At 39.7% G+C, this 22426-nt stretch overlaps 1 protein-coding gene across 1 annotated transcript in view; it reads left to right on the top strand.

Moving 5' to 3' along the window:
- Positions 1-22426, top strand: part of CPXM2 (carboxypeptidase X, M14 family member 2) — a 100328-nt gene that overhangs the window by 18677 nt on the left and 59225 nt on the right. Inside the window, exon 2 of the mRNA XM_070944870.1 lies at positions 11598-11699. Coding sequence (XP_070800971.1) covers positions 11598-11699 — 102 coding nt within the window. The remainder of the gene's footprint in view (positions 1-11597; positions 11700-22426) is intronic.

Here is a 22426-nt window from a genome sequence, read left to right as displayed (position 1 = left end):
TTTTGTCATTATATGTGTGTAGGTTGTCATGTTTATTGTCATGTTCTCTGGCCTAAAGGCTATAATCAAGGTGGTTTTTTTCCGCATTGTTAAACATGTCAATAGATCAGGCAGGATGGCCTCCAAGAATGCCAGTGTTAGCTGAAGCAAGAAAGTCTTGCTCCATTGGCCAGAATTTCCCTCCCTCCCAACATGACTGGCAATCTCAGCAGTAGTGTTGGTCCACCACACTGAATTCTCCTGTTTCAAATAGTCCACCACCATTATTCTGCATGTTACTTACCAGTAGGTTGATCTGAAGTCAAATGTGTGTCTATTAGCTCCCTTGGCCATGTATGAGCAAGTTTGTAGGCAAGTTATTGTTGGAAGAAAAATCCAGCCCAGTTCCAAGCTGGGAGAAAGATGCTGAAAATAAAATGGAAGCTGCTGCAGGAATGAAGGCCTCTGTTTATTTAGATGCCAGAAACTTCACTGACAGCAGCATGTTTCTGGGGTGGTTGACAAAATGAGGTTGAGGTAAGTGAGCTTTTATACATTCTTTGGGGTCTATTCCTCTGCAATAACATGTCCTTTAATATTCTAATGACTGTTTCTAGATTCCTAATGCAGTCATATAGGAGTCATGGCTGGCTCTACAGGCAAAAGGGGAAATGCAAACCCTAGGTGTTTCGGCTAATCTTGTCAACTTTGGCTTGCCTAATTTTGTTGCTTATCTGGAGTCTCTGTTTGCTCTTTGCTTATGAATAGAGTGGTCCAATCTTTCTGAATGGATACAAAATATCCTAAAAACTGGCCTCTTCATGCTTCTGCTTGAGGGTGTTTTCCTATAGCAGGAAGACTGAGGCTGTTCTCTGCCTTTGTTAAGCTTTTTCTCCGTTTCTCCTTTGCAGAAATATTCTACCTTGCCTCTTTTTAATATTAAAAATAAAGAATATTTTAATCTGGGGGTGGGCTTTCTACATTATATTAAGTGGGAACTTCCCAGTATAGCTTTTCCTTAAAGCAAGAGAGAAGAACCTCTCCTGATTTATCCAAAATCTTGTAGTACTTGATTCACAGGGCTTTAGGGGGTCCATGGAAAGTACTGTAGGTTCTTCCTGGTCAAGCAAGAGTATGAAGCCTCCTTAATCCACAGAGTAAGGTTTGATAGATTAATAACTTCCTCTCCTTTTACCCACCTGCTAAAACTGTTCTCTCAGCCTCAACACAATTCCGTGTTAGAGAGAACAATAGGTGGATATTTTCCCATCAGCAGGGGAAACTGCCCTGCTGTCAACTGTTAAGACAATCCCATTCACTGGCCTCATTAACAAGGCAGAATAGAGCAGGGACTGGCTTTGCAGACAGAGGAAATGCATACCGAGCTCGTTTTTTTGTGTCGTGGGTGGAATGACAGTACTTTAAACCATCTGTTTGGATGTGTCTTTATAATGAATACCTTGGCATTGTGATATTAATATGGCTATTGGCTAATAATGCTTGGAAAATAACCTATTTCCCCTAAAGCTTAGGAAACAGCTTGGCTTCTTCTCGGGTTGATTTTAATTTAAATTAGACTCAGCTATGCTCCAGATATCACTGATATCTATCAAAGCTTATCATCGTAAGCTTTGCGTTCTCTGCCAACGCTGTCTCCAGCAAGTGTCTAGTTTCATTCTGTCCATCTTCTAATCCCCACCTGATTTACTGTTTAAGCAGAATATTGAGAGCTCTTAGTGCTGTTTTTGCCACTGGTTTGGCTGTACACCAGAAAAACAGAATAACAAAGAGAACTTTTTATTTGAAGTGCATATTGTGAATGGCCAAGATTTGTATTTCTGAGCTTGGAAATCTTGATCAATGTCATAATAGTGACAGTAATAACAATGGTGATCTTTAAAAAAAAAAAAATCCAGAAGCCTCCCACACATTTATCTGCTTAGCTCTCTCTTTAAAACTTGTGTTGACACAGTAATTCTAGCTTTTTTTAAAGTTTCACTTGATTTCCCAATTTAACTGAGATATCTACCATAATTTCACTATCCCATAATTATTCCACTCTGTAATAAAATAAGATAAAATAGCCTTTAAATGGAGGGGATAGGAAGGCCAGGAAACAGTAATTGCCAAATGCCAACCCTGCTGTCTCACAGAAGATTATGATGGTTTCCTTAGTATCAACAGAGAATTGGAGAAATTTCTAGTAAAAAATGGTGAATTGATACCCCACTAATAATGGGAGGCATTACAGCCAAAAGGCATCTGGATGCTGGATCCAGACTGCCAAAATTCTCCCTGGAGAAAGGAGAGATCCAGGGGTGAAATCTAAAAATTTTCGCTACCGGTTCTATGGGCGGGGCTTAATTAGTGGGTGGGGCTTAGTGGACAGGTGACTGGGTGGGTTGGCTTGTTGGTCAGATGGGTGTGGCCAAGTTGACATCATTTCTTTGTCCCTTTTTAACCTACAAAACACAACACAACACAACTGGCTCACCCACAATGTAAAAGCAGCTGTGCTAGACCCAAAATGGCTCCTGCAACAAGCAGGAACCTCACACAACCACAAAAAGCCCCCAAAACCGACTTTCACACTTTACACACACACAACACAACACAACTGGCTCGCCCACAATGTAAAAGCAGCTGTGCTAGACCCAATATGGCCCCTGCAACAAGTAGGAACCTCACACAGCACAAAAAGTCCAAAAAATCAACTTTCACACTTTACACACACAAAATTCCACATACAGCTTTGTGAGATTTTGTGTGTTTATGTAGTTAGAGTGAAACATACAGAAAAACACAAAATCTCAGAAAGCTGCACAAATATTATTTTATTTTATTTTTATTTTTATATAAAAGCAGCTAAATTTAAAACTTCCTAAACTTTAAATGGCTAGATCTAAAAAAAGAACTACTAAAAAACTCCCAATGAACTTTTTTTTTTAAAGCTCCAAAAGGGGGAAAACAACTTACAGGCAGGCAGGCAGGCAGGCAGGCAGGCAGGCAGGCAGGCAGAAAGAGCTGCTCACCGATGAGCTTGATTGCAGGCAGGGAGATTCAGTTGCTTGCTGATGCAATGGATTGCATGGATTACAGTAAGCAAAGCAAGGCAGGCGTGCGAAGGTAAGCAAGCTGGAGGCTGGGGGGAGGGGGATTTTTTGCTACCGGTTCTCCGAACTGCCTGCCGCCATCGCTACCTACTCACCCGAGCCGGTCTGAACCGGGAGCATTTCACCCCTGGAGAGATCTATTTGAGATTGCCATAAGTACTCTGCTCTTTTTCTTTTTCTTTTTGTCAATAGATGTCAGGAACTGACATTTTTGTGGCCTCTTGAAAATTGCTGGGAGTTGCAGGATAATCAAGCTCAGAGCCAGTAATGTAGCCTGCTATTGACTTAAGGTTCAACCAACCCTCACTTTTTATTCAGCTCCATGTTTACTTTCTTAATATTATTACAGCTTGTTAAAGATTGAAAACCTTCAGAAGGTTTTGGTTGTATTTGCTTTGTTAGTTCTCATTTAGTCCTTTAAGGAAGAAAATTGCAAGCTTTATAGGATTTTTTAAAATATACAAATGAAACTAGATGATGATTTGACAATTACAAAAAATGTACAAATGTACCTTTAATAATTAAATTAATATCAAACCAGAAAAGTGATGTGGATAACATCTCTACAATAGATTCAAAATAAAGATTTGTTGGAACTGTCAAAGAGAAGTGACTGTGAGAAGATGAACAGCAGTATAGATATTTTCTCTTTACTGGAGTTACAAAAGAGACTTGGTGAGGATGTTAACAATTCTCAAGAAAAGTCAAGAGAGTATGAAAAAGCAAATGCTTGGATTTTGAAGGGATTCAGGTTTGTTGGGAGAAATAGAAAAGAATATGAACTCACTTTATTTGCTCAAGATTAATAATATATCCGGTATATCCGGTAATGTTTAATGGTTTACAGATTAGATCTGTATAACAATATTTTAAGGATTTTATTTATGAAGATGCGATTTTATCTCCAGTGAGGTTTAATGGACTTTTTATTAGGATTGGATGATGATACTTTCAAAATTTTGTTTACTTGAAAATGTTATATAAGTGTAAAAGGAAAGATTCAAAGTGGGCTAATTAATGTAATTTTGTATAGTATATTGTTATTACAGATAATCGCTAACAGATTTTTACTGATTAAGATGGAATGAAGCTTTAAAGATTTTATTATAGAGGATGGAATGAGATGTAGGATGAAGTAGTGATTTTTAAGATATGGTGATAAACTGTTAATGTTGACTATATTTACTGGGGAGGAAGAGAGAGTTTTCTTTTTTCTTTTCCCATTTTTTATTTTTCTGCACTTCTTTATTTTCATTTTTTATTTTTTCTTTCTTTTTTGAACATTTTTATTCAGTGTAGAATGTTAATTGTATTTGAATAGCATCATCCTTAGTAAATTAATTACCAAAAATTGAGATAGAATCATGGAATGGAAAGGGGGCATTTTTCTAACATTCAATCATAATACCAATAGAATGTAATTGCTAAAAGGAAGTTTTACTTTAGTAATATGTTTTTAGTTCAGCCCCCTGTACAGTGTGGAAAAGTGCAACACCTCTGACATCATCATCAACTTCCATTAATGGAGGCCTTTGGAGGCCCCACTTATTGAGGCCTTTTGTTACTGTAATTCGAGGATCGGACTCAATAAAGAATTCAGAATTATATTATTCAAACGAAGTAATGTTTATTTACAGAAGGCATTCTATATTCACTGAGTGATTGTAGATAGAAGCAAGTAGGAGGAGTGTGCATCCCCTTTTATATCATTGAGGTGGGATTAGGAGGTAGGAGTGGTTACAGAGGAATACATTAGGGAAGGAAGAATAAATTAACCCTTAGTACTCTATGAGCATATGTCTCTTTCATTTGAGAATAAGGCATTTATCCATGACACCTTTGTTGTCTTCTTAAACTGTTCTTCCCATTAGGAATGTTTTCCTGATGTCCAGTCAAATCTACTTCCTTGTAACTTACAGTAAACCCACCTTTTCTTCTTGTCCTTTCTTGAACAACTTTTTATATTAGGAGTCTCCAAACTTGGCAAACTTGTGGACTTTAACATCCAGAATGGCTGCCTGAGGAATTCTGAGAGATGAAGTCCATAAGTCTTAAAGTTGCCAAGTTTGGAGATTCCTGTTCTATATCACTGTCCTTCAGATAATTGAAGATAGTTATCATGTCTCCCTGCAGTCTTCTTTTCTTCAGACAAACGTATCAATCATCTCTCATGATTCCTTATAAGTCCTTCCAGGTCCTGCAAAATATTGGTTGCTTTTCTCTGGACATTCACTTTCTGAACACCTGAATCCTTTTTCCAAGAACTGTTGACTAATAAGGTCCTTTACATCCTACACTCATGGTGTTTATTTTTCCTATTCAAATGTAAAATGTATTTTTCTCTGCTAAGATTTATTTTGCAGATGAACATGCTCCATTCTATCAAACCTCTTAATTTTTCCACTCTAAATCTAAATCTAAAAGACTGTCTTTTAAAGTGCCTTTTCTCCTATCTTTGTGCTTTCTGCAGATTTGAAAGTATATATTTTAAACTAGGCTATGTTTAGTCAAGGCTATGGTTTTCCCAGTTGCAATGTATGGCTGTGAAAGTTGGACCATAAGAAAGGCTGAGTGCCAAAGAATTGAGGCCTTTGAACTATGGTACTGGAGAAGACTCCTGCGAGTCCCTTGGACTGCAAGGCGATCAGTCCTAGAGGAGATCAACCCTGACTGCTCTTTAGAAGGCCAGATCCTGAAGATGAAACTCAAATACTTTAGCCACCTCTGAGAAGGAAGGTCTCACTGGAGAAGAGCAGAAATGCTGGGAAAGATTGAGAGCAAAAGAAGAATGGGACGATAGAGAATGAGGCTGGATGGAGTCACCAAAGCAGTAGGTGTGAGCTTAAATGGACTCCAGAGGATAGTAGAGAAGGCCTGGAGGAATGTTGTCCATGGGGTTGCGATGGGTCGGACATGACTTCACAACTAATGTTCTGCCTCAGCTACGGACCCCAAAGAACGCAGCACACACAAAGTCCATACAAACCTTAATTTACTAATTAAAGACTACTAATGAGCTTTCTTAGTAGTTGTTCGAACACAAGTACAATAAATCAGTCTTTTCTGAACAAAGGCTGTTAATTTAATTTCATTAACAGCCGACAAGAATTCAAAGAATAATAACTCAGTTCTGAGGCACAGTATTTCAGATAACTATAATCTTACTGTGGTTGGCAGAATGCCCATGAACAATTTGCAGGAAAACTGATAAGAGAGAAACAAGAGCCAAATCAAACGTTTTCTGGAATCAAGACACGAAGGAATTTGAACGAAGTTGTTTCCTACAAATTGCATCAGTTGTCATCCTTCCTTAAATAGGCTAGGGGAGTGGCCAATTAGCCCCAAGCCTTACTCTCGAGGAGACCTCCTCCTGAGGAGTCACTCCTGCCTTTTCGCAGCTCTGCGCACTCGTGCATCGAGAAGAGGCTCCTCCTCTTCTTCCTCTTCACTTATGGGAGCTTCTGGACTTCTGAAGGCCCTGGCTGAATCGCCGCCTCTGGCACCACATCTTCTCCAGCCTCCTCATTGTCCGACTCGAGTGCCAACTGCACAGGCTGCTGATGCAGCACCACACCAGCCTCCTCGCTGTCGGAATCAGCTACTAACTGCACAGGCCACTCATTGGCCACAACTAACAACAATTCTAAATCTTTCTTATTGTTTTTCTTAGAACAACAATTTTAAATTATTCTTATCAAAATAATTTATAAATATGTTGAATAGCACAGAGTCTAAAAAATCCCCATGTTATGTTGCCCAACATTTCAGTCTTGAAACAGAACCATTCACAGAACTCAATTCTTTACTTACTCTGTATTCCTCTAATAGAAACATAGCCCAGTACATTTTTCATGTTCCCCACTAGAATCTCAAGAAAAAGTTCACTATGCCTACCACATTTTCATGATTACTTTTATTAAAAAATCAGGTTGGTCTGTTATGATTTGTGATCTTATTTTGGAGGGGGGTGCGGACCTGGCAGGTATTACGGAGACCTGGTTGGGCCAAGAGGGGGGGGGTCGTTGGAATGTGCCCACCAGGTTTCCATGCATTTCATCAGCCAAGGGCCCAGGGGAGGGGTGGGGGAGTGGTGGTGATTATTAGGGAAAGTCTTTGTCCGAGGGAGACCACTGTTCCTCAGATAGCCGGATGTGAGTCCCTTTTTGTGAAGTGGGGCCGTGGGGTGCAGATGGGTTTGCTGACTACGTACCTGGCTCCCTGCCACGTAGCAGCGACCCTGCCCGAGCTACTTGATGTCATTGCCGGGGTGGCGATTGATACCCCCAGACTTATTGTCATGGGGGATTTCAACCTTCCATCCATGGGTAAGGCGTCAGAGGTGGCTCGGGAGTTCATGGCTTCCATGACGGCCATGGACCTGACCCAGTTAGTTCAAGGCCCCACTCACATAGGGGGACACACTCTGGACTTGATTTTCATCTCTGGTCAGTGGTTGAATGATCTTGGTAGAGGGGACTTAGATATTAAACCCTTGTCATGGACAGATCATTCGCTCCTTCACTTGGACTTTCCTACCGCTTCCCCCTGCTGCAGGGAGACGGAACCGACCAAATGGTTCCGTCCCAGGCGCCTGATGGATCCCGAAAGGTTTCTGACGGAGCTTGGGCTGTTTCCTGAGACTCTGACACATGACTCGACTGAAGAGCTGGTGGCCGCCTGGGAGAGTGCGGCCGCCGGAGCTTTGGATCGTGTCGTGCCTCTGCGGCCTCTGACCCGATGCCGATCTCAATTGGCTCCTTGGTTCTCTGAGGAGCTGAGAGAGATGAAGCATCGGAAAAGACGCCTAGAGAGCATTTGGAGGACTAGTCAATCCGATTCCGACCGGACACAGGTGAGGTCTTATATCAAGACCTACCTAGTGGCGATAAAAGCGGCGAAATCTAACCATTTTTCCACTCTTATCACATCTGCAGAGAACCGCCCAGCCGCCCTGTTTAGGGTGACCCACTCCCTTCTTCGGGGGGGGAGTGCGGGAAGATCCCTTGCAGGGTCGAGCTGAGGATTTTGTGCAATTCCTGCATGATAAAGTCGCTCGGATTCGGGAAGGCTTGGACTCCGACTGGGTGAGTCCGGGGGAGGAGACGAGAGTAGGTCTTGAGAATATTACCTGGGAGGAGTTTGATCCTGTGGCTCCTGAGGATGTGGACAGGGTTCTGGGTAGGATTAGTGCCGCCACATGTTTATTGGACCCGTGTCCCTCCTGGTTGGTACTGGCCTCCCGGGAGGTTACACGAGGCTGGCTCCAGGGAATTATAACGGCTTCTCTGAGTGAGGGTGCCTTTCCCGCCATCTTTTTTTTTTTTATTGCAAAAGTTTTACAATTACATTTTCACCCCTTTTTCCCCCCCCACCTCCCCCCCAATCTTCCCAACCTCCCTAACCCTCCCTAACCCTCCCCTCCCCCCAAACTTCCCAACCTCCCTAACCCTCCCTAACCCTCTCCTCCCCCCTGACTTCCCTATAATATACTCATAATCATGAAGAACCCTAATATAATAACATAATATAATATAACACTTATATATAAACTTGAGCCCCTCCCTCCCCTGTATAGATTTTCTCTTTATCTCATTACTTTAAAAAATTTCTAGTACATTATTTTCAAGTAAAAGCTATTTGATACTTTCTAGTTTGATATTTGTTCTGAACATATTCTATCCACCTTTTCCATTCCCACTCATAAGTCTCTTGTGAACAATCTTTTAAATATGCTGAAATCTTCGCCATCTCTGCAAATCGCCATCTCTGCAAACCTTTCCCGCCATCTTGAAAGAGGCGGTGGTGAGGCCCCTCCTCAAGAAGCCTTCCCTGGACCCGGCTGAATTAGCTAACTACCGTCCGGTCTCCAACCTTCGTTTTGTGGTGAGAGTGTGGTGGCACGACAACTGCCCGGGCACCTGGATGAAGCTATCTATCTAGACCCGTACCAGTTGGGCTTCAGGCAGGGGCACAGCACAGAAACGGCATTGGTCGATTGGTGGCATTGGTGGATGATCTCTGGAGGGCTCGGGACAGGGGTTGCTCCTCTGTCCTAGTCCTATTAGATCTCTCAGCGGCTTTTGATACCATCGACCATGGTATCATGCTGCAGCGGTTGAGAGGGTTAGGAATAGGGGACACTGTTCTGCGGTGGTTCTCCTCCTTCCTTTCCGACCACTCGCAGTTCGTGTTGGCAGGGGGGCAGAGGTCGACCTCGAGGCATCTCGCATGGGGAGTGCCACAAGGGTCAGCCCTCTCGCCTCTTCTGTTCAACATTTATGTGAAGCCGCTGGGTGAGATCATCCGTGGTTTTGGGGTGAAGTGTCATCTGTATGCTGATGATACTCAGCTGTACATCTCCACCCCAGACCACCCCAACGATGCCCTTGATGTAATGTCTCGCTGCCTGGAGGCCGTGCAGGTGCCATCGCTGACTATTGGGGGTGAATCTTTGCCCCCCACAGAGAGGGCTCGCAATCTGGGTGTCCTCCTGGATGCACGGCTGTCTTTAGAAGAGCATATGACGGCCGTGGCCAGGGAGGCCTTTTATCAGGTTCGCCTGATCCGCCAGTTGCAGCCCTTTCTGGACCAGGACACCTTGTGCACGGTCACTCATGCCCTTGTCACCTCCCGGCTGGACTATTGTAATGCTCTCTACATGGGTCTTCCTTTGAAGAGCACTCGGAGGCTCCAACTGGTCCAGAATGCGGCCGCGCGGGTGGTTATGGGTGCAACTCGTTGTGCCTGCGTGACACCCCTCCTGCGCGAGCTGCACTGGCTCCCAGTGGTCTTCCGGGTGCGATTCAAGGTGTTGGTTACCACCTTCAAAGCGCTGCATGGCATAGGACCCGGGTACCTTCGAGACCGTCTTCTGCCACCAATAGCCTCCCACCGACCAGTCCGTTCCCACAGAGAGGGTCTCCTCAGGGTGCCATCAGCCAAGTTATGTCGGCTGGTGACATCCAGGGGGAGGGCCTTCTCTGTGGGAGCCCCAGCCCTGTGGAGTGAACTGCCCCTGGAAATACGTAAGATCTCCGACCTCCGGGTGTTTCGCTGTGCACTGAAGACCCTGTTGTTCCGCCAGGCAGGACTATCAACATAATAATTTTAAATTGGGGTATTTTAAATTTTTGGGGTTTTAAATTGGCCAAATCTATTTAATTATTTTAATTTTTAATTATTGTTTTGTCCTGTGTTTTTAAATTGGCTGTACACCGCCCTGAGTCCTTCGGGAGAAGGGCGGTATAGAAATAAAATTATTATTATTATTATTATTATTATTATTATTATTATTATTATTATTATTATTATTATTATTATTATGTATCTTGTTAAAGTCATGCTGGCTCTTGCCAAGTAGTCTACAATAGCCCAAGTCCTGTGGTTCATCTCATCTGAAGAGAGGGACATCATTTGTTCTTCTCCAGTTGTCTAGCACTATGCCTATCCCTCATGATTTTTCAAAAAAAATAAAAATAAATAAATCATAGAAATAGGCTCCAAAATGACATTGACAAACTCCTTCATGAGTCTCAAAAGTAATTATTCTAGTTCTGGAGACCTGGATTCATTCATGGTCACCAGGTACTTCCTAATAAAGTCTGCATTTTTTTTTTGATTGCTTCAACACAAAATGGTCTATTCTATTTGAAAATCTGTTTTCATTTAAATTCTTCTGGGAACCTACATTTTCATCTTTTTAGATACTGAAAGAGTATTGTCATATGATCTAACCCCCATCCTAGCTATCTCGTATACTGTAGATTTAATTTTATTAACTTCAAAAGTGACAAAGTTTATGGCACCCTTGGTATATTTGGGAAATTATGAGATGCTAAGATCTTTCTATATTTTTTTGATTCCATTTCCCCCTGCAGACCTGTGATTATATACAAAAACTTGGACAGCATGAGTGGAAAACAACCAGCAACAATAATCAGCACTGTAGGTGAACCTGAGAAGAACTTGAAAAGACTCCCCAAAATAAGCCAGTGACACAAATATCTATGTTGTTGCTAGGAAAAATTATTTTGGCTCAATGGAGTCCTTACCTTTCAGCAAGCTAATCAGTCCTGGAGGATGAAAGTCTATAGAGGAGCAAAAAAACATGGAATTGGTACCACTTTCATTTGGGGAAGGAGGGAATTTTCTTCCAATTTTTCTTGTTTCATTTTAGTTGCTTGGAATGATGTTTTCCACCTCTGGCGCTTACATAGTTTAGAGAGTATTTCTGATATACTGGGATAACACAAAAAGAAAATATCCTGAAGATTGTTGAGAAATCACAGAATCCCCAAGGATTCACTTTGCCTTTTCTGAAAAGTATCCAATGTTTATCTGTTTTTGAAAACTCAGGGAGACAAATGTGAACTCTTTACTTCCTTTTTACAGTCTCACTGGAAATTATGGTTCTTTTTTTCATTGTGTTCCTCGTTCTTGTCTTTCTGTTTGATAGTTTATATTTTGGGAGAATTAATATCATGTGTTTCTCTTTTCTGCTGTCAGCTAAAAATGGTAACAAGAAAGGTGAGAAAAACAAGAAGAGCAATGAAAGAACACCAGATGGCAACTATGAAAGGCGAAACACTGGTGAAGACAGCAGAGAAAGTAAGCGAGAATGATTGAAGATTTGTTTGCACCTCTTTTTTTGGGTGAACTCTTTCTTGGGACAAATTTTAATGATGTGAGAAGCAATCCTAAAAATAAATATTTGATCTTCTGGAATATGAAGGTAATTCATTACAGTGGTTCCTTTATAAATAAAAACTTATCAAACTTCTTCGTGAAGTGCAAGAAAAGCACTTTAAGGTTAAAATGGATAAATGTGGGAGAAAGTGAAACTAACAAGAAAAGGACTCTGAGTGTTTAGGTCTAGATTTATATACCAATTAAATTTCAGAGGAATAAATCAGAATATGACAGATATGAAAGGCATCCAGATCAAAAGGAGTCAAAATCCAAAGCTTCACTAATGATTTGGCAATTATTATTTTTTTAAACGTAGACATAGACAATGCTTCTTTAAAGTGGCAACGTTGCTTTTCAAGCTTCTACGAAAAGCAGGGATGATAAGCAGGTGGAGGAGGAAGGGGGTGTAATTTTGCAACTGACAGCTCTAGCTTTTAATTACAGTATCTGCTTTTAAAGGATTCCCCAATTATAGTGATCTTCATTGAAGAATGTTGACTGTTGAAGTAATATATTATATATCTACTGTATCAGTATTTCACAATCAGAAAATAGGGATGTGACTATTTCAACCCATCATATCTGGCACACTTATTTTTAGCTGTTCCTCTCTGCCTGTTCCAACATGCTTTCTGTCCCTTAACCCCCAATTAAACAAGGTATTATTAACTGGATGCATTTCCAGGAATCAACCTTTCCTTGCCAAAGTTTCTGATTGCAGAGTTTAAATTAATCCCAGTCCTCGAGCAGGCTACTCTGAGTTATCAGGACGGTACAGGAACAAGCATTAAGTCAGGAGTCTGTTGTGCTTCTAGGGATACAGCTCTCAATTACAGCTTGCTGTTCCTTGGCGACAGATGAGCACAAAGATGTTTCAGGCAATCAATATGTGTGTCTTGAGGGTAGGAAGAAATGCTTCTTCTATCTCTCAGTTTTATGCTGGGTTTACTGATAATGATGACAAACCAACACACCGTTTTTGTATAGACTTCCTCAGCTTGTCTTATTGTACCATACTGGTTTATACAGTGATTGGGCAAAGATAGGAGTAAGGAGTAGGCTCCAGTCCAGTGGTGGGTTCCTCCCGGTTCAGCTGAGCCGGTAGCGGTGACGATATGATGTCACCGAACTAGTTCTCTTTGTTCGGGAGCTGGGCCCTCCTGCCCCCCTCTGCCTCCCGCATTATTCTTACCTTTTATTTGGCCCCACCGCCAATCTATTGCTGCTTCCCGAGTCCCAGCTGATCGGCTAGAAGGAAAAAAACTGTTTAAACTCTTGCCGCGGGGCTTCAAAGGGCCGCCCTACAGCTGATCAGTGTTAAAGGCAGTGTGGTGGTAGACCGGTGCCTCCAAAAACAAATGAGTAGACCGGTATCTCCAAAAACAAATGGGTAGACCGGTGTCTCCAAAAACAAATGGGTAGACCGGTGCCTCCAAAAACAAATGGGTAGACCGGTGTCTCCAAAAACAAATGGGTAGACCAGTGCCTCCAAAAACAAATGGGTAGACTGGTATAGCTCTGCAAGCAGTTAAAAGCCTGGTAGACCAGTACCTCTGCTAAATCCTAAAGAATTGTCACATGACCATCAAGCCACACCCACAAAATAAGCCACACCCACAGAACCGATAGTAAAAAATTTTAGAAACCACCCCTGCTCCACTGCCCTAGTTAAAAGCCCTCTGCAAGAAAAGTCAGCACAGAGCCTTGGCAGCAACACTTCCTATTTCTATGTTGAAGGGTCCACTTTGCTGAAAACATCCTTCCCCATTCTTGCAGCAGGTGGAAGATGGGACAAGGCATAATAATCAATTGAATTCCCCATCTGGGGAAGTGAAGGAAATTGGGGCAAGGAGAGCAAGGGAACAAAAACTATGGATCCATTCTAAATGAACAGAAATCTGGTAAAACATGGTGAAAATGACTGTGATCCACGTACTGTACAAGCAACCAAGTTAGAGGCTGATTTAATAATATGAGAAGTTTGGTGAATTCAGATTTTCATATTAACTTATTAAATGTGTTCTTCCTGGATCATTATGGAATGTGAAATTGGAAGTTTAGTATTTAAAGTAATCAGAATTCTGCAATTCAGTTATCTAAAGAAAAATACAGATTTTGGATTGCATTTATTTGTAATACAGGAAATAAGCATAAAGAATACACACACACACACACACACACACACTTACATACATACATATATTAAAGTTGATTAAAAGTTCACATAATCCTTTTATTAGCTGCATGTTTCTCTTTGAAATAAGAGCAGTGTTCATTAGTTACAAAGATAATAAAACATGGATTTAGATATAATTTATTTAAAAGCTTTTTTATTGCATCCTACAACCTTGATTATAAGCCATGGAATAGTCTAGCACCAAGAAAATTGAAAATGCAATCTTATGTATGTGTCCCACAAATCTCACCAGATCCTTTGTCTCAACTACAAGTGGGCATGAAAAAGATTTTGCACCATAATCATTACCATATTTTAAAATAAACACAAATCCACTGTAGCTAAAGCTTATTTCATAATCCTATTTTTTCTTATATAATTAAGGTTTTTTAATTAATATAGCTAGAAAAACTGAAAAGAACCAAAATAACTCAAGATATTTCAAGCTTGACATTTTAGAAGCTGAACAAAAAAAGATTTCTCTTTTCATCCAGCGTGTTAATAAAATTGAGGTCTGTCTGAACTGCATGTTTGAATATTCATTTTTCCACTTGCTGCTTTAGGAAAATTGTTTTGAAGACTTACTTATCCACATGCTGGCTTGTTATCAGGCATAGCTGTGCTAGTAGCTATGCCTGCTCTAGTAATGCCTGACTTAATCCTTCCCAGAATGGAAATTAAAATTTGACTTGCCAATTGCCCAAGCATTTACCTCCCTGTTTTGTGAGATTAGTTATTTGTTTCAAGTTGCTAACAAGCTGCCACAGGATAAAGAAATTAAAAAAAATATATAATACTTGTCTAGTTTATATATTTATTATTTGTAGCATGCAATGCTGAATGGAGTTGCTGCACCTCCCTCAACTGAAAAGCTTAGATCTGTATAGAGAAAACTGAAATTGGCAATAAAGAGATTGTGAAAGACACTATGAGAGAAAGAGGCACATGGTTGCTGAATGAAAACATAATGTTGAATCTGGAGCAGAAATCAGATGAACTGGACAAGTTTCCCACATATTTGATACAGTATGCCAGATTTCGATAACAGATATGTTCCAATAACATCATCCCTAAATGCATACATCAGTGCAGTGGTGGGATTCAAATAATTTAACAACCAGTTCTCTGCCCTAATGATTTCTTTCAACAACCAGTTCACCAAACTGCTCAGAAAGTTAACAACCGGTTCTCCCAAAGTGGTGCGAACTGGCTGAATTCCACCACTGCATTAGGAGTGTCAAACTCAAAGCCTGCAGGCCAGATCCGGCCCACATGGTGCTTAGATCTGGCCCATGAGGCTGCCCTGGAAAAAGCAAAGGACTGGCCTGCAGTGCCTCTGCTAGCAAAAATGGAACTCAGGAGGGCCACAAGTGATCCTCCCAGGCTCCATTTCCAACCCTGATGGCCTTCCCCCTCAAGCTCCATGTTTGCTGGCAGGGGAGACCATCACAGTCAAAAGGAGGCCATCACAGCCAAAAACGGAGCTCAGGAACCCGTTTTCGCTGGCAGAGTGCTTGGGCCACCACAGGCGCCCGCAACATGAGTGACATCATGGCCACATCCACCTTGCCCCCCCCCCAAGGGTCTCAATGAAATCGAGTTCGACATCCCTGGCATACATCATCAAGGATAATGTTTAGCCTTTCTGGTTTACTCTAAAGCTCTAGGCATTTTCAATTGTGTTTCAATTGTTGTATTAGGCAGGGGTGCCAAACTGCTGGCCCACAGGCTGGATCATCCATGCCACACCCATCCCAGCTTCTCAAATGGGAAAAACACGGCGAAACGTCACATGATGGCAACGTGACGTGGTGAGTTTGACACCTGTGTATTAGAGGTTGGCTCCTCTTGAAGCTCTTCTCAGTTTGATGATGGTTTACTGTACTATGCAACTCTTTAAAACTGGATCACAGATGAAGCTACTCCAATAAAGGAAGTCTTTCATCAGATGATGACCTTTGGCTAAAATTCTTCATTACCTTAAGGAGAAATTTTCAATATGTGTTACATTTGCATTTCTTTTTATTCATCTAGTTTAAACAGTATTTAAGCTGCAGTAGCATATGCATGCCTTGCAGACATTTTTCTGTGGTAGGGATTTTAAATAAATTTTTTATTACTTTTAAAATAATAACAGAGAAAGAAATAAGCAAAAGGAATAAAACACAAGAATATATACCTTATCAAAATAATATGTAAGAAGTGCTTAAAAATAAATGAAAAAATATAACAGAAAAAAAATAAGATATAAAATATAATATATTGTTAAAACAATATCAGTTACAATTCTGTATAATTAACTAATACAAACATTCGAGTATATATATATTGCTCCTATAAGCATGAAGCAGAAAACATCAGCCTGAAGATGACGAATGAGATTTCGTCGAAACTTCACCAAGACACTTCCAATTCTACGCGGAAGAAAACCTGAATAACCAGAGACCTACATACAAACACCTGTGAAAACCTCAGAAAACAAATTTATTTATTTATTTATTTATTTATTTATTTATTTATTTATTTATTTATTTATTTATTTATTTATTTATTTATTTATTTATTTATTTACGGATTTATTAAAAACAGAATTTTATATTCTGGTTATGTGGAAAACATGGCTGACTTGCTTCCTTGAATTGCCACATATATTACTAATGCATAGTTTTATAAATTCCCTTTAATTAACTTGTATACTTTATCATTCATTAGTGTTCAACAGGAATAAGAATAAAATTTTATTCATTGTGCAAAGCTATATTAAGGCAATATGAAGAAGTAAGGATTTGCTGGCAAAAAGCAAAGAAAAACAATTTGAAAGAGGCGAATAATGCTTTTTTTCCTCCTTCAATTGATTTAGATGTAGACTACTATTATTTTCCTATCCATGCTGTACCTTTCTCTCTTCCTTCCCCCTCAATATGGATTGTGTTAAAAAAATTGTGACAGTTTCTTCCTTTTCATGAAGATCTTCTTTTAATGAACTCTCTGTCACTCATGAAATGAATATCTAGCATTGTGTGGAAAGGTTTTCTTAGTCAGGTATGTTGAAAAGTTAATTGGCCAGAACAGATTATGAATGGAAGAAGAGCTAAAAGCAGGCGAAGTCAAAGCAAAAGTTGTTTGGAGCCACAAAGCTTTCTTAATTTTTCTGTAACTTAGGGTTTCCAGGTGTCCACTATTTGAGCGGACGGTCCGCTTTTTTCACATTATGTTCACTATTTTTTTTCACAAAATAGTGGACATTTTTTTTATTCAAAAGCTTTATGATGAAATGGTACGTAATCTAAAGCTGTACAGTCTAAGAGAATAAGGATAGGAGAATCGCGTTTTGTCTTTTTTTTCATAAGTTAGAATGAGACAAAGATCGAATATCCATTGAACTCGATTCTCCGAAAAAATTAATGATGAGATTAAAATAAAAATATATTATAAAATTATGTACAGTTCACATTTTTAAAATGTATTGTAGCTTGTGTCGACTGACCTAAAATGGCGTGTTAAAATGTTTGTAAGAAAATATATAATTTAATTGTAATTTTTTTTAAAAAAATTACTACTTAACGTCCCCCCCCCCCCCGCTTGTCTGCTATTTTTTGGAAGCAGACCTGACAACCCTATCCCTTACTCTGAATCACCAAATAAAATTAGATTATTAGCAGCCTTAAATTAGGCCAACACTACCAAGTCCTGACTTAAAGAAAAGAACACAAAGCTGCCCCAAAATCCACAGTCTTCTTGCTGACTATTTTATTTTCTCAAAGGCTTTAGGTGACTGTCTACTCTACTCTTTTGATACTAACCAATGCATAGAGAAGAGCTGACTGAAGATAGCACAAAGATAGGAATACAGCAAATATTTCAAAAGATGGTATCAAAGTTTAGGAAGTTCATACAAGCTACAACTATATGCAGACACCGGGAAGATGAATTTCATCAAGGACTGTTGCAAAGTCCTACAATTGGTTAGGAAAACTCAAAAATATGTATATAGGCTTGATACTGGCTAGCAGGACATTCAAAATGGAACTAGGGTGTATAGTGGAACACAACTGCACATAAGCCAATAATATGATGCAGTTTCAAAAATATCAATGTAGATCATTGTTATATTCTGTTCTGCACTTTGAATATGGCATCCAGATCTGGGCATCTCATTATAAACAGTCCAAAGGAGAAAAGTCAAGATGTTCAAAGACAAAGGAAAAACCTACAAGGAATATTTATTTATTTATTTATTTATTTATTTATTTATTTATTTATTTATTTATTTATTTCATCAAGCATATATTTGATCTTTACATTCTCTGATTAATATTTATTATTTTCTTAACATAAAAAATAATATTGCTGACAGAGTATGAAAAACATAACAATTTCAAAAGTTCCAGTTCCTAGGTTATCTTGTATAATATCTGAAGCTTAACTAAATCTCTTGAGCCTTAGTTTGGAAAATAAATCTCATGAGAAAAGATTTACTGGAAATTCTTGCTTTCAAGTATCTTAGACTAACAGATGCCCAGCATCAATTAAGAGATAAATAAATAAAAGGATTGACTTCCACATCCAGCTGGAATGCAGAAAGCAAAGTGACATGAACTCATTTGATGACCAATGAATACATCATTTTTTTTCTAAATATAGTAAACAAGATTACTAATTATCTCACTGATGTTGTTATTGTGGTTGTTTATTATTGCATAAATGGTTGACACAAGCAGAAAGAATGAGTGACTATTTTTTCATATTCTGAAAAAGTACTCCACAAATACTTCCAATACATCAAAGTATTCATTTCTTATGCTATGGGATACTGCACAATTCAACTGTACTCAAAGTACATAAAAATATAAGTAGTCCTTGCTTAACAATCCTAATTGGGACCAACCACTCTTGAAAGAGACAAGACTCCTCAGTTTCATATGTTCGGATTTTGTTTTCCTGCTACCCCCCCCTACCCTTCCCTTTATAATGCTCAAGTGCCTGCTTATTGTCTTGTCATATTGCAATTAATGTGATCACAGCATAGCCTGAGGGTGAGAGCCAGATTACGCAAACAACTTATTCTCTTGAAATCTCTTGAAATTTTTCCACTCTGTGATGGGGATGGAAGAAAACAAAGCAAGCAATTTCTCAGTCTCCTTTGCCTGACCCTCCCTGCAGCAGAGGGATCGCAGAGGGATTTCAAGAGAGTAAACTGTTTGCTTTCTACACATTGAGAGCAATGCAACTGCATCTGGTGCTGTGAGAGTCAGGCAAAGGAGAAATTGCCTATAGAAATCTCTTGGTTTCTTTCTCCCCCCACCTTCACATAATGGAGCAATTAGAGAAGGGATTTCAAGAGCATACTGTAAGCTGTTTGCACGTGTTCCCTGTGCTCTCAGCCCTGGGCTACAGGCATGATCACATTGCTTTTGATGTGTAGAAGAGCAAAATGGCTTACTTTCTTACACTCTTCTGTTGGTCACAGGTCATTGTATACCATAATGATGACACATGACTGAGAAATGCCGTGAAGGTCATAAATAGTCATAAGTGAGCCATAAAGTTAATTTTTCAGTTCCATTGTAAGTTTGAATTATTGATAAATAAATGGTTCATCAATGAGGACCACCTGCATAAAAGCTGTGCTTTTGTTAATAATATCAGCCACTCATAGCTGGTCATATAGGCATGAACTACAGAGATTTGGCATCTCTAATGTGTGTCTGGAAATTTTAAGAATAATCTCCCATCTTTATTTATAGTAGAGCAGGGGTGTCAAACTCAAGACCCACGGGCCAGATCCGGGTACTTAAATCTGGCCATGGAGCTGCCCTGGAAATAGCAAAAGACCGGCCCATGATGCCTCTGCCAGAGAAAATGTAGCTCAGGAGGGCTGTATGTGGCCCTCCTGAGCTCTGTTATCACTTGCAGAGGGTTGCAGAAGGCCATTGCAGCCGAAAACAAAGCTCGGAAGCCCGTTTTCACTGGCAAAGCGCTCGGCCCATCACAGGCGCCCCCGACATGAGTGATGTCAAGCTGGCCATGCCCACTCTGGTCCCCCTGCCCCCCCAGCCCCCTCATCAAACACAACCCTGATGCGGCCCTCAATGAAATTGAGTTTGACACCCCTGCAGTAGAGATTTCATTAAAGCAGAGACAATCAGTAACTTCCCTTCCACCTGGGATTAGATCTGCTTCTTTCTTCATTCTTTTTAAAGCCTTCCTATAGTTTCTCATAAATAAGTAGCTGAAGATGACATGGAACTTCAGAGAAAAACTTTCCAATCCTGGCATTTGAAATTAATAACCAGATGGCAGCTGGGAAAAGTCTGTATATATAGGACAGACCTATAAATATATTTTTAAAAGAAAGCTTGACTGATTATTATTTGTGATACATTAGACATTTCCTGAGCATCTAAGAGGCTTATAACTATTTTCAATGGTCTGTGTATAACCGTTTGGTTCTGTGAGTGTGTATAAGGCTTGTTTGAATTCATTTTAATTAATTGAAATTGGTTTTTCCCAAAGAATTACATCATTTAACATAGAAAGAGAGCATTTCTATTAAGATTCTTCTCATCAGCTTATTCCACAGTTTCCTTCATAAGTACCAAATGTGTGTTGGTAATTACAGTTATACAGCTGAAAATGTACTAGTCCAGAATGTGTGCCTAATTGTAGATTTTATTTAACTGAGCTGTCTTTGCAATTCTCTTTGCTTTTTTGTCTTGTAAAAACAAGATGGCTGTCAAATATGTACCAAACAATGCATCAGTTTCTTAGATTGTAAACTCTATCCACCTCTACTAGATGACAGAAAAGTCTGTGGTTGTTTTGGGCAGCTATGATTTGAGTTAATTATGAACACATAATGTGAGTTCTATCACTGAATTTAACAACTCAAGCTGTCATTATATAAACCGATGGTGAATTTTCCAACTTGTGACATCAACCATAGTGGGCTCTGCCTGACTAATTGGAAGCGCAATTCACTTTTATACTGGGAGATTTTCAAGTGTGTTGTCTACAAAAATAAGTGATGTACTTTAAAAAAGATTTTAGTTCAGCCCTCTTGTGATATTTCCATGGGTATTTGTATAGGGAAAGGCAGAATTGGGAACTTAATTGGGATGTTCTATGAAATATATGCTCCATCTATTTCAACACAGAACATAACTATCATTCTCTTGTTTGTAGGACTGAAATTTTGGTTAAAGATATAGTTTCCCCTAAATTACCTTTATTGCCACTAATACAGAAATGTTACATCATTTCAGCAACCATCTCTTAAATGCTCCAGAGTCAACATTGCTTACAAGAAAATTTAACTTTACTGCATTCATCTTTATAAAATAAGGGGAATTGAAGACAATCAGTACTCAAAATCAATATACAATAATTGGCTTATTATATCAATCAGTAACTGGATAAATCTTCCATATATGAGTGGATGTGCCATCAAGGTGGCTGATTGTAGCTGCAATTCCTCATTTCCTCTACAATTCTATGCAATTAGAAATAAAACAAACTACTTCCATTACATCAAATATGTTGTTCTATCTCATCCAACCCCCAGAAAGGCTGTCTGTGGAAATGTTTAACAACACCAAGCAATCAGACCATATTTTCAGCTAAAAAAAAGTTTTCTGGAAGGAAAAAAAAGTGATTATTGCCTGCTTTATAGACCAAGTCTGGTTAAAAGTATGACACATTTTAAATGGAGAAAGAAAGGTCCTGCAGAAGAGGAGGTGGAGGAGGAGGAGGAGGTGGAGGAGATGGTATTGGTGGTATACTTGAATACTTTTATGACACCTTCCTTCCTGCAAGCTACTGACTAATCATCAAGTGCAAGGCCTTAAAGGCTAAATACAGAACACCTATTATAGAAGATACCTACTCAGTGGTGGGATTCAAGTAATTTAACAACCGGTTCTCTGCCCTAATGAAAATTTTTTTGAATCCCACAACTGAAGTGAGGGAGGTGTGAAGGAACTCCTGCCTTAACATTTGGCCACCATAGGTGCCTCCGACACTAGTGAAGTCAAGATGGCCACGCCCACCCTGGCCACGCCCACCACACCCACACCCACCCCAGCCCCCCAATGTAAAACACAACCTTGATGCGGCCCTCAATGAAATCGAGTTTGACACCCCTGATCTAAAGCCTTAGTTAATATTTTTTAAAATATTTATATATTTCTTGAACTATAATTATATGGATATTTTTGCTGACATAGTTCCCCAGTGTTCAGGTGACTCATATTGAGGCCTAGTTACTTAGATTCAAGTAACAACTAGATTTATTTTCTGGAAGGATTTAATAATGTGGTTACACTGACTCACGTGGTTAGGATTCTGGATAGCAGGTTAGCAAGCTCATGTTGGAGATCTGAATGCTGCCGTGGGACAGGATGAGCTCCCATCCCATCTTGCTAGGGACATGAAAGAAACCCCCAATTGGGCATCCTCCAGGCAATGGTGA

This window comes from Pituophis catenifer, unplaced genomic scaffold (assembly GCF_029215685.1).
Source record: "Pituophis catenifer annectens isolate HBS135680 unplaced genomic scaffold, rPitCat1.0.hap2 SCAF_6, whole genome shotgun sequence".
Lineage (NCBI taxonomy): Eukaryota > Metazoa > Chordata > Lepidosauria > Squamata > Colubridae > Pituophis > Pituophis catenifer.
The sequence above is the reverse complement of the archived record's forward strand: the minus strand, read 5'-3'. Positions and strand labels throughout refer to the sequence as shown.